A 17,230-nucleotide genomic window follows, 5' to 3' on the forward strand; every position below is an offset into this window, starting at 1 on the left:
TTCTGCTATCTGCAATCCAATCCCACCACCAAAGACATTTTTCCCTTCCCACACTTGTCTGCTTTCTGGAGGGACCACTCTCTCCGCCACTCCTGTGTCCACTCCACACTCCCCTCCAGCCCTACCACACCCGGCACTTTTCCCTGCAGCCGCAGGAAGTGCTACACCTGCCCCCATATCTCCTCGTTCACCCCCATCCCAGGCCCAAAGAAGACTTTCCACATCAAGCAGATGTTCACCTGCACATCTGCCAATATGGTATACTGCATCCGCTGTACCTGTTGTAGCCTCCTCTACTTTTAAGGTTCTATGTTTGAATCTCATTGTGTACTGACATAGAATCATACATAGAATCCCTACAGTGTGGGGATAGGCCATTTGGCCCAACAGGTCCACACCAATCCTCCGAAGACCATCCCACCCAGACCCATTCCCCTACCCCATCCCCATATTTCCCATGACTAACCAGCCTAGCCTGCATATCCCTAAACACAATGGGCAATTTAGTGTGGCCAATCCACCTAACTTACACATCTTTGGAATGTGGGACAAAACCAGCAGACACAGGGAGAATGTGCAAACTGCACACAGACTGTCGCCTGAGGGTGGAATCGAACCCAGGTCCCTGGCGCTGTGAGGCAGTGCTAATCACTGAGCTGCCATGCCGCCCCGATTAAATCTTTACCCTAAAAATGTCATTCCTACCAATGTATACAATGATGTCCGCCTTCTCAACCTCACCTTTAACAATGTAATTGAAATGTTTAGAGATGTCCTTAATCCTAGCACCAGAAAAGCAACAAACCGTCTTAAATTTACGTTCACTGCCACAGAACCTTCCCCTATGCTCCTGACAAGAAAGTGCCCAATAACAATAATTCTATTAAATTTTGTCAAACATTGCCTACCATAAGAATTATTCCAAGTGTTAGTCCTGTTAGAATTTTTTAGATGTCTATGAGAAACAAATCTCATTTTTCTAAACTCCAGTAAATATAGTCCTAATCAATCCAGTGCAAAGGAAAGATTGTAAGAAAAGGGATATTCAGCCATAGCTAACTAAGTAAATAAAGGATGTATCAAATTGAAAGCCAATGCGTACAAAATGGCAAAGATTAGTGAGAAACCAGGGGCTTGGGAAAGCTTTAAAGGTCACCAGAAATCCACAAAAAATAGGTATAAAGAAAGGCAAGATAGATTAGGAGAGTAAACTAGCTCAGAATATAAAAACAGATAGCAAAAGTTTCTACAAATAAATAAAACAAAAAATGAGCGGCTAAGGTAAACGTTGGTCCTTTAAAGGATGAGAAGGGGTATTTAATAATAGAAAATGAGGAAATGGCCAAGGCATTGATCAGATATTTTGTGTCTGTCTTCACAGTGGAAGACATAAAATGTAAATAATTGATGACAGGATACTATGGCAGGTAAGGACCTAGAGCTGATTATTATCGCTAAAGAGGCAGTTTTGGGGTTAAAGGTGGACAAGTATCTTGGCCGTGATGAATGCATCCCAGGGAACTAAAAGAGATGGCGGGGGAAATAGCAAATGCTCTAATGGTAATTGACCAAAATTCACTTGACTCGGGTGATTCTGGCAGATTGGAAAACAGCAAATGTGATGCGACTGTTTAAAAAAGGAGGGATACAGAAGGCTGGTAATTGTAGGCCTGTTAGCTTAGCTTCTGCAGTGGGGAATATGCTTGAATCTATCATTAAGGGAAAAATAGTGAGACATCTGGATAGAAATTGTCTCATTCGGCAGACACAGCATGGGTTCATGAACGGCGGGACATGTTTGACTAATTTACTGAAATTTCTTGGGGATGTTATGAACACAGTGAACAACGGGGACCTGACAGATGTAGTGCATCTCAGTTTCCAGAAGGCATTTGACAAGGTGCTGCACAAAAGGCTGCTACATAAGAAAAAGGTGCGTGCAATACAGATAATGCATGAACAAGGATAGAGGATTGGTTAACTAACGAAGCAAAGAGTGTGGATAAATGGGTGTTTTTCTAGTTGGAGATCGGTGGCTAGTAACGTGCCTCAGGGATCAGTGTTGGGACCACAGTTGCTTACAATTTATATACACGGTTTGGAGTTGGGTACCAAGTGTAGTGTGTCAAAGTTCGCAGATGATGTTAAGCTGAGTGGTAGAACAAAGTGTGCAAAGGACACAAAGTCTGCAGGGGATGGTTAGCTGAGTGGGCAAAGGTCTAGCAGATGGACTACAATGTTGGTGAGTATGAGGTCATCCATTTGATGGAAATAACAGCGATATGGACTATTATTTAAATGGTGAAATGTTGCAGCATGCTGCAGTGCAGAGAGAGCAGGGTGTCCTTGTGCATGAATCACAAAATAGTTGATTTGTAGGTGTAGCAAGTAGTTAAGAAGGCAAATGGAATATTGTCCTTTATTGCTAGAGGGATAACGTTTAAAAACTGGCAATTTATGCTGGAGCTGTACAAGCTGTTGGTGAGGCCTGTACTGTACTGTATACTGTTTTGGTCTCCTTACTTGAATAAGAATGTACTGGCACTGGAAGGAGTGGACATTCACTAGGTTGATTCTGGAGTTTGGAGGGTTGCCTTATAAGGAGAGTTTGAGTCGACTGGGACAGTACCTCATTGGAATTTAGAAGAATGAGGGTGGGATCTTTATAAAAACATAGAAAAATCATGAAGCATCTAGATAAGATAGAAGCAGGGAGGCTGTTTCCACTGGTGGGTGAAACAAGATCTAGGGGGCATAGCCTTAAAATAAGGGGAAGCAGATTCAGGGCTGAGCTGAATGGGGACTTCTTCTCCCAAAGGGTTGTAAATCTGTGGAATTCCCTGCCCAGTGAAGCAGTTGAGGCTAGCTTCTTGAATGTTTTTAAGGCAAAGATAGTTTTTTTTGAACAGTAAAGGAATTAAGGGCTATGGTGAGTGGGTGGGTAAGTGGATCTGATTCCACAATATAGATCAGCCAGGATTTTGTTGAATGGTGGTTCAGACTTGAGGTGACAGAAGATCTACTTCTGCTCCTATTTCTTATGTTCAGTCTCTCCTCATAGGATGTACTCACTTGGAAAACTATACCATAATAAGAGAAAATCAGTTTGGACTTGCAAAAAGGCAAATTCTACATGATGAACAGTACCCATTGATAAAGCCATAGAAGTATGTAAGAGATAGGAACAGGAGTAAGCTGTTCAGTCCTTCAAGCCTACCTGCCATTAAATAAGATGATGGGATTTGCCCAACATCTCAACTTCTCTTTCATGCCAGCTCCTGAAAGCCCTCAACTCCTCAATATTTCAAACATCTATCTATACCCTCTTTAAATATTTGCTGTGATATAGCCTCCACAACTTTCTGGGAGGGTGAATTCACTACAAGAAGACATTCCTCCATATCTCAACTACAGAATAAGAGGACACTCATTTAAAACTGTCCCCTAGTTTGCAATTACCCCCACCAGTGGAAACATCTTCTCAACATTTACCCTGTCAAGTCCCCTCAGTATCTTCTATGTTTCAAAAGATCACCGCTAATCATAGAATGATAAAAACCCCGACAGTGGAATCAGGCCATTCTGCCCGTTGAATCCATACCGACCTCCAAAGAGAATCCCACCCAGACCTATCCCTGTCCTGTAACCCCGCATGTCCCATGGCTAATCCATCTAGCAAAGATAACCATGGGTGCAATGGGCAATTTAGCATGGCCAATCCACCTAACCTACACATCTCTGGAGTGTGGGAGGAAACTAGAGCACTCGGAGGAAATCCACTATTCTTCTAAGTTCTCATGAATAAAGGCCTAACCTGTTCAGCCATTCTTGACAATTCAACCCCTACATCCCAGGAAACTTCCAAGTGAGCTTCTTTTTAACTGTCTCAAACATACATTTCCTCTTCCTTAAATACAGGAACCAAAACTATACATTGTACTTCAGGTATGACCTCACCAACACCTCATACAATTGTGACAAGACTTAGCTATTTTTTAAATTCCAACCCCTTAGCAATAAAGGCCAAAATTCCATTTGCCTACTTAATTACTTTCTGCATACTGCTTGTATTTCATGCACAAGACCACCCAGATCCCTCTGTCCTGCATAATTGTCAGCCTTTTGTGTCTTCCTACCAAAGTGCGTGATCTCTGACTTGCCATCTATCCTGCTTTTGCCTTCACAACCTATCTATATCCCTTCACCGGATCCTTGTGTCCTGATCACAACATGCTGTCCCTCCTGTTTTGGAATTATTAGCAAATTTAGAAATAATTCACTCTGACCCATCCTCCAAGCATTAAAATAGGTTGTAAATAACTGAGGCCCTATGACTGATCCTTGTGGCACTCCACTGCTTACGTCTTTCAACCTGAAGAAGACCAATTAATCCTGGCTGTCCTCCATGTCTTAGTCAATCCTTAATCGGCACTAATGCATTACTTCCAATACCGTGAGCTCCTACCTTGTGCAATATTTACTTATTTGGCACCTCATCAAATTTGCTACTTGTATTCTCAAAGTAATAAATTTGTCAAATGTGATTTCTCTTTCATGAAACTATGTTGATTGTTTGATGGCTTTAAGGTGTTCTAAATAACCTGACACATGTTAGACTAACTGGTCTATAGATTGCTACTTTCTGTTGCTTTCTCCCTTCTTAAATGAGGGGGTCACGTGAATGATTTTGAAATCTCCAGGATCCCTCCTGGAGTCTTAAGAGTTCTGGAACACTTCAACTAGTGCCACACTTAGTCTGGCTGCTCGATCTTTTGATATACCTGTAGAGACTCCTGCTGGTTGCTTTTCATATTTCTTGCCAATTTACTTTCATAATCCATTTAAGGGTCAGAGTCATACAGCACAGAAACAGATCATTTCGCCCACCAGGTCTACGCTGACTAACAAACATCAAACTATACTAATTCCGTTTATCTGCACTTGGTCCGTGGCCTACAATGCCCCAACATTTTAAGTGTTCATCCAGATTCATCTTAAATGTTGCAAGAGTACCTGCCTCGGTCACCCTGTCAGGCAATGCATTCTATATTTCTATTACCCTTTAGGTGAAAATATGCCGTCTAAAACCACTTACTCCTCACCTTAAATTTATTCCCTCTACCCTTAGAAACATCTGCCATGGGGAAAAGATTCTTGTAATCTGTTCTGTCTGTGTCTGTCATAGTTTTGTATACCTCAGTCAGATATCCCTCAGCCTCCTCTGCTCCAAGATAAACAAACCCAGTCTATTTAGTCTCTCCTTATAACTGAAACTTTTGATCCCAGGAAACATCCTGTGAACCTCCTCTGTACTCTGCCCCAGTGCAGTCACATACTCCCAATAGTGTGGCGATCAGAACTGTGCACGATATTCTATCTGTGGCCCAGCTAATGTTTGACAAAGTTGTGACAAGACGTCCTTGCTTCTACACCCCAGGTAATGAAGACGAGTATTCTGAATCCTTTCTATCTCCCTAGGCTTACAGTTTTAGGGATATACACCAAGGTCCCTCTGTTCCTCAATACTCCCTAAAGACTACCATTCATTGAGTAAATTCTTCCCTTTTTAGACACCTCAAAGTGCATCATCTCGCACTCATCAGGATTTAATTCCATATGCCATTACTGCGCCCAATTTGCCAGCTAATCAATATCAGACTACAGCCTAAGACCATCCTCCTATCAATATCACCATCAATGTCATCTGAAAACTTACTAACTGTACCTTCTACATTCACATCCATATCATTCATGTATTGAAACAGTGTCATATTCCCAAGTGCTGATCAATGCTCGCAGTTCATCTGTCTTACCAGACAGGATCTTTGCATTTTTTCCCCCTCATTATTTTTAAGTCATTGCAGATGGTTCCTAAAAAAATCCTTGTCTATTGACTTGCCACTATTTTTCACCATTTGTATGCCTTCATTCTTGATTAGATTGCTTGATTGCAGTCTGCTTGACTGCCTTCGTTCACCACGGTTGTTTCATCCCTCTTATCAAGTCCTCTTCTTCGATTAGAATGAAACTTTGCTGAACAGAATGAAATAGCTCCTCAAATGTCTGCTCATCCACCAATTTTCCATCTTTGAGTCTGTTTCAGAAAACTTTTTTTCGCACCTGTGTAATTGTTCTTATTCACATTGAAGGCACTGCTTTGAGACCTGTTTTGCTCTCTCTCAAACCAAAATTGAGTTTCTACTATGTTGTGGTCACTAACTCAAAGAGACTCCTTAACAATGGGATCTCTTGTTAATCCTGCCTCATTAACATTACTAGATGTAAAATAGCCAGCTGACCGGTAAGTTGTGCAACGTACTACTCTAAGAAACAATACTTGACGCGGTCTAGAAATTCGCGTTGTTACCATTGTCCATCTGTTTTGTCGCATCAACATGCAGACTAAAAAGACCAATCATAATTGTAGTGCCCTAATTTATGTTTTGTCCCAACAGCAGGCAACTCTTCATAGCCCATGGACAACTGTAATGACTTTGTCTTGCTATAACTTATTTCGACGCAAATTGATTTCACATCATGTTTTCTTATACCTATATCACTACTTACCACCACACACAGCAAACTTTTTATTAAATGGCAGCTATGGGACTAGGAATGTGCCAGTTGATCAAATATTCCAACTAATCAAGAGGTCCACTCAGTCAATGTGAAAAAACACACTAAGTAATAAAATCATAATGCAGGGAGGATACATCAATGGTATACTTTATTTATAGCGTAAATCACTTGGATAATAATGTAGCTTTGTCTTAAATAAAACTTATGAGCAGAGAGCCTTTATATTCACACCCTCAACTAACTGCTTAGATATCGCTGTACTCAAGGAGAAATTGACTCAAAATTGACTCAACTGTTGACTTTTCATGTGGCCATTCAATTGAACAACAAGTATGTTTACACTATGATAAATAAATGGAAAAAAAGAAGACAGAATAGTATAGTAAAGCTCACGGTATTTGAGGTATATAATTTTTTTCAGTTTATCAAGAGTGCTGGTTAAAAACAAAGTTTGCTGCATATTTAAAAAAAACTACCCCATTCCATTTTTCCTTTGTCTCTTCCAAGTTGTTTAAAAACCTTGTTAAAACTAAGTTCCCAATCTTTGTCGTGCTGCAATCAGATGGGTTTCCTCTGGTTGATCTGGTTTCCTCCTGCAGTCCAAAAATGTGTATGTTAGGTGGATTTGCCATACAAAATTACCCTTAGTGTCCAGAGTTGTGCAGGCTAAGTGGATTAGCCATGTGACAAATATGGCGTGGGTCTGGGTTGGAAGATCTTTGGAGGGTTGGTGTGGACTCGATGGACTGATTGGCTTTCTTCTATATAGTAGGAATTCTGTGACTCTGTGATTATCATTTTTTAAATTTAATCTCAAGCAGTTCTTAATCCCTCTGCATTACCCTCATCTGATGTACATCATTGGCTCCTTGATAGACCACAACAACTGGATCCTTCCCTTCCCACTCCAGGTTTCTCTCCAGCAAAGAAGCAATGCACTTAAGCTTGAAATCACGCAGCCTTTGGGACTCTATCTTCTGCTGCAGAGAACTGTACCTACTCCCCTAACTGAACCATGCCATAGTACCATGCCATAGCGAGGCTTGGGGACCACTTTACAGAACACCTCCGCTCGGTTCGCAATAAACAACTGCACCTCCCAATCGCAAACCATTTCCACTCCCCCTCCCATTCTTTAGATGACATGTCCATCATGGGCCTCCTGCAGTACCACAATGATGCCACCCGAAGGTTGCAGGAACAGCAACTCATATTCCGCTTGGAAATCCTGCAGCCCAATGGTATCAATGTGGACTTCACCAGCTTCAAAATCTCCCCTTCCCCCACCGCATCCCAAAACCAGCCCAGTTCGTCCCCTCCACCCACTGCATTCCAAAACCAGTCCAACCTGTCTCTGCCTCCCTAACCTGTTCTTCTTCTCACCCATCCCTTCCTCCCACCCCAAGCCGCACCTCCATCTCCTACCTACTAACCTCATCCCACCTCCTTGACCTGTCCGTCTTCCCTGGACTGACCTATCCCCTCCCTACCTCCCCACCTATACTCTCCTCTCCACCTATCTTCTTTTCTCTCCATCTTCGGTCCGCCTCCCCCTCTCTCCCTATTTATTCCAGAACCCTCACCCCATCCCCCTCTCTGATGAAGGGTCTAGGCCCGAAACGTCAGCTTTTGTGCTCCTGGGATGCTGCTTGGCCTGCTGTGTTCATCCAGCCTCACATTTTATTATCATGGATTCTCCAGCATCTGCAGTTCCCATTATCACATGCCATAGTACTTTTTCACTTTTCTCTCCCCTCCCCCAACAAATGCACAAACACACACACACTCCCTTGTATAAGAGATAACAAGGTGTAGAGCTGGATGAACACAGTAGGGCAAGCAGCATCATAGGAGCAGGAAAGCTGATGTTACGGGCCTAGACCCTTCTTCAGAAATCCCTTGGATGATGCTCACTTTGCTTATTTTCCCTTCAGTCTCTGCCCCTTTCTGCATTGGAAGCAAAAACCTCCTACCTATTAATTGAAAAGCCTCCCACCTATGGCAATTAATTTAATTAATCAAAGAGAAATAACTTTTTCCTACAGCAGTGTCCCAATTCCTCTCCCTTCCTTGATATTTTGTAGTGTCCATAGGCCAGACTGCAGTTCATCAATTCCAAACCACAGTTCTTCGAGCGGCTAAAACTTACTATAAATGGATGTTCACCCGCACATCGCTAATGTGGTATACTGCATCCGCTGTTCCTGTTGTGGCCTCCTCTACATCGGGGAAACCAAGCGGAGGCTTGGGCACTGCTTTGCAGAACACCTACACTCGGTTCGCACTAAACAACTGCACCTCCCAGTCGCGAACCATTTCAATTCCCCCTCCCATTTCCACAGATGACATGTCCATCCTGGGCCTCCTGCAGTGCCACAACAATGCTACCCGAAGGCTGCAACTCATATTCCACTTGGGAACCCTGCAGCCCAATGGTATCAATGTGGACTTCACAAGCTTCAAAATCTCCCCTCGCCCTACCGCATCCCAAGACTAGCCCAGCTCGTCCCCGCTTCCCTAACCTGTCCTTCCTCCTACCTATCCCCTCCTCCCACCTCAAGCCCCACCCCCATCTCCTACCTACTAACCCCATCCCGCCCTCTTGACCTGTCCATCCTCCCTGGACTGACCTATCACCTCCCTACCTCCCCACCTACACACACCTTTACTGGCTCCATCCCCTCCTCTTTGACCTGCCTGTCTCCTCTCCACCTATCTTCTCCTCTATCCATCTTCTATTCACCTCTCCCTCTCCCCCTATTTATTTCAGAACCCCCTTCCCCTCGCCCATCTCTGAAGAATGGTCTAGGCCCGAAACGCCAGCTTTCCTGCTTTTATGATGCTACTTGGCCTGCTGTGTTCATCCAGCTCTACACCTTGTTATCTCTATAAATGGATAGCACCAGGTTCCAAATACCACAGAGACATTGCATCATCCATCTCTGGCTCCTCTTCTCTCAGTGATTTGGAAATTATAAACTATTATTATCATATTCATACATAGAATGAACACTGACTCACCTGACAGATCTTCTAACACCTCCATCGAAATCTCATGGATCACCATTTTCATCATAGAAAATATTTTTCAAATAGTTCTATTTTACAACCAATTTTCCCATTTCATCCTCACCTCCCTCAAATGTTGCCCATCCCAACACTTTTGCCAGCCTCAAACGTTCACTTCACTTCCTCACACCCATAACAATCCTTCATGGAAATCCTTCAGCTGGGGAACTTTATTTTTGGACTCTCCTTTCCTTCCATTATTTCTGTGTGTGTGTGTGAGCATGTGTGTTTGGGAGAGAGTATATGTACGTTTGTTTATATGTGTGGGAGGGAGAGTGTGTGTGGTGTGGGAGAGAGCGAGTGTATGTGTGAGTGTGTGTTGGGGGTTGCAGGCTCAGAATATGTGTGTGTGTTGGTGGTGGTGGGGGGGGGCCACAATACGTGTGTGCCTGAGAGCGAGAGTGTATGTGTTGCGGGGCTGTAGTGGAGCGACAAGGGGAGAGACTGCATGCATGTGTGTGGGAGAGAGAGTGTACGTTTGTGTGTGTGGGAGAGAATGTACATATGTTTGTGTGTATGGGAGGGAGAGTGTACGTATGTTTGTGTTTGTGGGAGAGAAAGTGTGTGTATGAGGCAGGATCTCTCTCTCTCTCTGTGTGTGTGTGTGTGTGTGTGTGTGTGTGTGTGTGTGTGTGTGTGTGTGTGTGTGTATAATCTGGTGAGGTCACCTGTGGAGCCACATGAACCCAATATCTCAGTTGAGGCTGCTATCAAGGACATTGTGTTTTGGATCTTTGGGTAAATGTCCTTCAATTGGGCTTCAGAATACACAACAACGCAGAGTTGCTGAGCAGAGGATGATGGCCTAGTTCGGTACCCATGAGGATGGACTCAACCGGGATCTTGCGTTCGTGGCACCCTACAGGTGACCCTAACACATACGCACGCGCACACGCGCACACACACACACATATACGCACACGCACACGCACACACACGCACACACACACACACACACACACGTTTGTTTAATACATTCTCATCGGTGGTGTGACTCGTTGATCTTATACTTATAAATTGTATTCGGTGTGCTTCTTTCTCATGTCACCTGATGAAGGGGCTACGCTCCGATAGCTTGTGTTTTCAATTAAACCTTTTGAACTATAACCTGGTGTCATGTGATTTCTGACCTTGTCCACCCCAGTCCAATACCAGTGCCTCCACATCACGAGTGAAAGTAAACATTTGAGAGGTGCAGAGATTAATATGTAGTGGAGAACATGGAAATTGCTGAAACTTTAAACAAGTAATTTATAACTCTCCACATGGCAGGAGAAATCCAGAAATTGTTCACTAAGAGTCTAGTGAAGTTTTCTTAAATCTAAGCTCTCTGGGTTCTCCATTCTTTCATTAATAGGAACAGCTTCTCTGTCTGTTCTGTCCAAATCCCTGATGATTTTGAGTATCTTATTCAAATTTCCCTTTGACCTTATGAGGCGAGGTGATGGCCCAGTGGTATTCTTAGTACAGAGATTGAAATAATGTTCTGGGGACCTGTGTTTTAATTCCACTATGGCAGATAGTAGAATTTGAATTCAATAAAATATCTGGTATAAAGAGTCTAGTTTGACAATAAATCTATGGTGGATTGTTGTTAAAAATCCTTCTTTCCTGGTCTGGCCTACATGTGACTCTAGATTCACAGCAATATGATCGACTCTTAACTGTCCTCAGGGTATTTTGGGGTGGGCAGTAAATGCTGACCAGTGATGCCCTCACCCTGTAAATGAATAAACAAAAAGAAAAACAACCCCATCTTCTCTGATCTTTCTGAATGACTTCCTCAGCCCTGGAACAATTTTGGTCAAGTCTTGCTGTGCTCTTTTTCCATTTGCCTGTCTCTTTGAGACTGTCGGCATGCTCCTAAAGTGTGGCAGCACAGCAAGATGGCTGACTGCCTTCGGGAGCAGGCTGAAGATTGGCTTTTTGTCCACCAACCGGGCTGCTTTCTAATATAATGTTCTCTGGTTGCACATCTAGGACTTTCTGGACATGGTATCTGAAAAGAGCAAGCTGAAGGTGATCTTCACAAATGTGTGGAAACTATATGATACCCTGTTTTGTGAAGTGAGTACGGATCAAGGGATTTTTACTTCCTTTCTATAAGTAAGATCAGTAAGGAAATCGAGAATTATGGGGATAATGCAGGAAAGTGGAGCTGAGGATTATCAAAAGATATCAGTGGCAGAGCAGACTTGATGGCAGAATGGCCTGTATCTACTCCTTCGTCCTATGGTCCTATTGTGAATCCAATTTATCATTTTAATTGTCTGGTCTTAGCAGCCTGTGATGGGGATCTGTTCAAATGTATGATCTGCATATGTTGAAACAAATTAAGTGGTGGTGGTTATTTGTAAGGGGAGGCGGTGACCTAGTGGTATTATCACTGGGCTGTTAATCCGTAGGTAACATTCTGGGGACCCAGGTTTGAAACCCACCTTGGCAGATGGTGGAATTTGAATTCAAAAAATATCTGGAATTAAGAATCTAATGATGACTGTGAATCCATTGTTGATTCTTGGAAAAACCCATCTGGTTCACTAATGTCCCGTTGGGAAGGAAACTGCCATCCTTACCTGGTATGGCCTATATGTGACTCCAGACCCACAGCAATGTGGTTGACTCTTAACTGCCCTCTGGGCAATTAGAGGTGGGCAATAAATGCTGCCTAGCCAGCAACGCCCTCATCCCGTGAATGAATAAAATCGTTCTGCAATTGCTTGCTGGCTACTGTCAACATTGTATTTTGCTGATTGTTGCAAGGTTTGTTGAACTGAGGATACTGGTCTCATTGACCTTGAACTTTGCTTTCTGCCAGCTGGTATTCCCTGATTAGCCAACTAAAGATACAACTATAAAGACTGTAACAAATCTCACTGTGCAGCACACTCCTCCAGAGTGACACAGTAATGTCAGCCAACTGGAAGTTCTCCAACTTTGTACTTTAACATGATAATGTTTGTATCACACCCTAACTCTTCAACCACTTGTGTATTCACTGCTTTCATCTCCTTTCTGAAGTGATGGGAGCTGCTGGTGACCTGTCCATCAGCAGACTTTGCTCTCCACCCTCCACCTTTGCATCTGGCAAAATGTGTACGAGCATGACTAGAGTTACCCAGCTGTGGGCCTGTGCCTCTCTGCAAGTCAACTTGTGTTCTGACTTCTACCTTGGCAGAAAATTCATAATTTCACTCTGCCTCCCTGGGTGACACCGGAAGTGATTGCTCGTCTGGAATATCTGAACAACTTGGGCATGGAAGTCCTCTTCGGCCTGCCTGGAATGCAGGAGAAATCACGGCTTCAAGGCGGTGAGTGACAGCCATGGATTACAGCCTAGGAAACATTATTGAGTGAGCAAACAGAGATGGAAATATTGTGCTGATTACCGACAGGGCTTCACTAACTCTGAAAAAGCTGGCACAAGGTCCATTTCTGCACCTGCTCCAATACTTCTCTGAGCTCAGAACTGATGGGGGATAGTTATGTTTGTGGGGCACTGCATGCTTGATTATCTTCTCTACCTAATGGTCAGTTATTGAGTTTTATATCATTCCTCATCCTACCATAAAGGGATGTCTTATTTTACATCTTGGAACTCCTTCAACAGGATTGGGGATTAACTTGCTGACAAACCAAGGCTATTTACATACAGGCCTATACTGAAATATAGCCACGAGTTTCAGACATGAATAAGTCAATAGGGTGAACTAGTCTTATATGGAGCAGAGACACAGTAGGTGATGGTTGTGCAATGAAAATTCTATACATTTGTGCCTGATGGACCTATTGTGAAATTAACAAGTAGTGTTATTCATCTGACCCTGGATCCATTAACCAGGTACTTCCTCCTCATCTTGTTCTACCCTCCCCTTCTTTCCACACTCCATGCTCCTAATTTCTTGCCCCTAAAAGGTACTTTTGCTCCTTTCTGCCCTCATAGAATCCTAGATTTCCCCAGTGTGGAAACAGCCTATTTGGCCCAACAACTCCGCACAGACCGTCTGAAGGCCATCCCACCAGATCCATCCCCTAACCCTAACCCATAGCTAATGAACCTAACCTACACATCCCTGAATGCTATGGGCAATTTTCCACGGCCAATCTACCAAACTTGCACATCTTTGGACTGTGGGAGGAAACTGGAGCTCCCAGTGGATACCCACCCAGACATGGCGAGAATATGCAAACCCCACGCAGACAGTCACCTGAGGCTGGAATCGAACTCGGGTCCGTGGCAGTGTGAGGCAGCAGTGTTAACCACTGAGCTGCTGTGCTCATCCTGAATGACTTCAGTTTTCATCTGTTTTTCCCCCTTTGTCCTGATTTTCACTGTTACCTTCAGAATATATCTCTCCAGATGAACTATCTGGTTATCCCAGATCCTGATACTGACAAGTGGGATGCACGGTGGCTCAGTGGTTAGCACTGCTGCCTCACTGCGCCAGGGACCTGGGATGTGTCGATTAGGTGGGTTATGGGGGATGAGTCTAGATGGGATTCTCTGTGGGTTAGTTTGGACTCATTGGGCCGAAGGACCTGTTTCCACACTGTAGGGGTTCTATAAGATCCCATGGATCCTCTCATGATTAAGATCCCTCCTCAACTCACTGTCTTCCCTTGTCCTTTTGGGATGTGGTGTGGAGTTGGTCATGGTGAGATTGAAGGCCTGTTAACACAAAGCACTTTCAAACGTCATACCGTAGCCTTGCCTTTTGAAATATAGGAACATACTTGCAGGATTAGGCCATTCAGCCCCTTATGCTTGCTCTGCCATTCTATCTCCTGGCTAATCATACACCTCATCACCCTATCCCATGATTTCCATTTCTTGATGTCAGTAGAATCTAGAAATTTTTTGATCTTTGTATTGTACTTGGTGGTCTTTCTTGCTGATCAATGACTTGAGCAACCACAACCCTTGGTGATTGTGAATTCCAAAGATCCATCATCCTCTAAAGACATTTCCCCTCATCTCAGTCTTAAATGAATTGCCTTTTATTCTTGTATTCTGTCCCCATGGTCTAGAAGCTCACCAGGCTCAACCAGGCAATGGCCAAATGATATTTTCACAAGACCATTAATCCAGAGATGCAGCTTATATTCTGGGGACCTGGGTTCGAACCTGCTGTGGTGGAATTTGAATTCAATAAAACTGGAAATTGTGGAAATAAGAACTCATTGATGACCATTGTTGATTGTCAGAAAAACCCATCTGGCTCATTAAAGACCTTCAGGGACATCCTCAGCTGATCTGGCCTGCATGTGTCTCCAGACCCACAGGGGTGTGGTTGACTCTCATTTGTCCTCTGAAATAAGACATGAAGCTACTCCGTTGTATCAATCGCTATGAAGTCTCAATGAAGAAATGAAACCGGACTGATCATCCAGTATTGATCTAGGTATTGGCAATGACAACGGCAGAAACTGCTCTGTCAAATCTGCAAAACCCTCCTCACTAACACCTGGGGGCTAGTGCCAAAATGAGAGAGCTGTCTCACAGACCCGTCAGCAACAACCTGACATAGTCATACCTGTGGAATCATACCTCACAGACAATGGCCCTGACACCAACATTGCCTGGTTGTGTCCTGTCCCATCATCAAGACACTATCACCATGCTAATTGGGAGAGATTTCATCCATGAGGTGCTGTGGGCCATAAACACGAGCATACTTATATGCCAGTGTAATCTGTAACCTTGTGGCCCAGCATTTTCCCCACATAATAATTTCCATCAAGCCAGCAGATTAACCCTGGTTCAATGGAGAGTGCAGGAGGCCATGCCAGGAGCAGCACCAGGCATTCCTAAAAATGAGATGTCAACCTGATGAAGCTGCCACATAGGGCCTCTTGCAAACCTCACAGCATAAGGAGCAACTGGTAGACAGCTAAGTGATCCCACAACCAATGGATCAGATGTAAACTGTGCAGTCATGCCACATCCAATTGTGACAGATAATATTCAATTAAACAACTCACTGGAGGAGGACACCCCACAAATATCCCCTTCCTCAATGATGGAAGAGCCCAGCACATCAGTGCAAAAGATGAGGCTGAAGCATTTGCAGTAATCTTCAGCCAGATGTTCTGAGTGGATGATCTATCTTGGCCTTCTCCTGTGGTCCCCACCACCACAGATACGAGTCTTCAGCCAATTCAGTTCAGTCCACGTGATATCAAGAAAGAGTTGGAGGCACTGAAACTGCAAAGACTATGGGCCCTGACAACATCCTGGTAAAAGTTTGAAGTCTTGTGCTCCAGAACCTGTTGCTCCCCTAGTCAAGCTCTTCCTGCGATACTGGCACCTACTTGACTGTGAAAAATTGCCCAGATATGTCTTCCACACAGAACCGAGCAGGACAAATCCAACCTGGCCAATTACCATCCCATCAGTCTAACCTCGACCATCAATAAAGTGATGGCTGGTGTCACCAACAGTGCTATCAAGCAGAACCTGCTTAGCAATAACCTGCTCAGTGACACCCAGTTTGGGTTCTGTCAGGGCCACTCAGTTCCTGACCTCATAACAGCCTTGTGTCAAACTTGGACAAAAGAGCTAAATTCCAGAAGTGAGGTGAGAGTGATAGCCCTTGACATGGGAGCCACATTTGACCAAATGGGGTATCCAGGACCTCAGCAAAACTTGTCTCAATGGGAATCAACGGGGCGAATTCTCATTTTTTTGAGCTGTGCCTAATGCGTAGGAAGATGTTTGTTGTTGTTGTGGTTGGGGGTGGGGTTGGGGTGGGTGGTGGTGGTGGGCTGGGGGTGCGGGGTGCGAGGGGTCTCTGCGGGAATATCTCAGGATAGTGCCTTAGACTCAAACATCTTCAGTTGCTTTATCAATCACCAACCCTCCATCAAAGGGTCAGAAATAGGGTTGTTTGCTGAAGATTACACAGTGTTCCGCATCAGATACTGAAGGAGTTCATGTTCAAATGCAACAAGATCTGGACAATATCCAGGCTTGGGCTAGCAAGTGGCATACAAATCCCAACAATGGCCATCTCCAATAAGAGACAATGTAAACGCATTCAATGACACCACAATCACTGAATCCCCACTATCAATGTCTTGAGGGTTGCCAATGACTAGAAACTGAATTGGCCTCGGCAGAAAAATACAATGGCTACATTACTTACTGGTAATTGGCTACGTTACAACTAGAACTCCATCAATAAACACATTGAATTAGAACCTGCGTCCCAACCACTGAGAAACAAAACCGGAAGTAATAACAACCATCCCACCAAACCGAGGCATATAAATAACAAGTAGGACAGAACACCAACGCTTCACTGGAGGCGCACTGACAGTGTTGAAGTAGCAGGGTGAGAAAACATTTGCAACCAAACCCACCAGCTCAGCAAACAAATCTACAACCTCGAGTTAATATATTGCTGATCTCCAGTTGTTTATCTGTATTCCTTTACTCTTTCTAAAAAAATGTGTTTATTTTTACAGGCTTGCTTCTCAAACAAATCCTTGAAAATGTTACTCGTTCAATAAATGAGACCAATTCCACTCCCCGTCTCAAAATGATCATATACTCAGCGGTGAGTCACTTGAAATTGAAGAG

At 43.8% G+C, this 17,230-nt stretch overlaps 1 protein-coding gene across 7 annotated transcripts in view; it reads left to right on the plus strand.

The window, feature by feature from the left end:
* Positions 1-17,230, plus strand: part of LOC125459217 (lysosomal acid phosphatase) — a 106,122-nt gene that overhangs the window by 58,045 nt on the left and 30,847 nt on the right. For 6 of the 7 annotated variants that reach the window (XR_007248985.2, XM_048545310.2, XM_048545312.2 and 3 more), the window contains exons 6-8: positions 11,629-11,715; positions 12,827-12,959; positions 17,116-17,207. Coding sequence is in view for 6 of the 7 variants with exons in the window: in XM_048545310.2 (XP_048401267.1) it covers positions 11,629-11,715; positions 12,827-12,959; positions 17,116-17,207 (312 nt within the window). In the remaining variant the exon portion in view is untranslated. The remainder of the gene's footprint in view (positions 1-11,628; positions 11,716-12,826; positions 12,960-17,115; positions 17,208-17,230) is intronic. The other variant, XM_048545315.2, reaches the window with a different exon arrangement.

The sequence above is a fragment of the Stegostoma tigrinum genome, chromosome 17 (genome assembly GCF_030684315.1).
Source record: "Stegostoma tigrinum isolate sSteTig4 chromosome 17, sSteTig4.hap1, whole genome shotgun sequence".
Taxonomy (NCBI): Eukaryota; Metazoa; Chordata; class Chondrichthyes; order Orectolobiformes; family Stegostomatidae; genus Stegostoma; species Stegostoma tigrinum.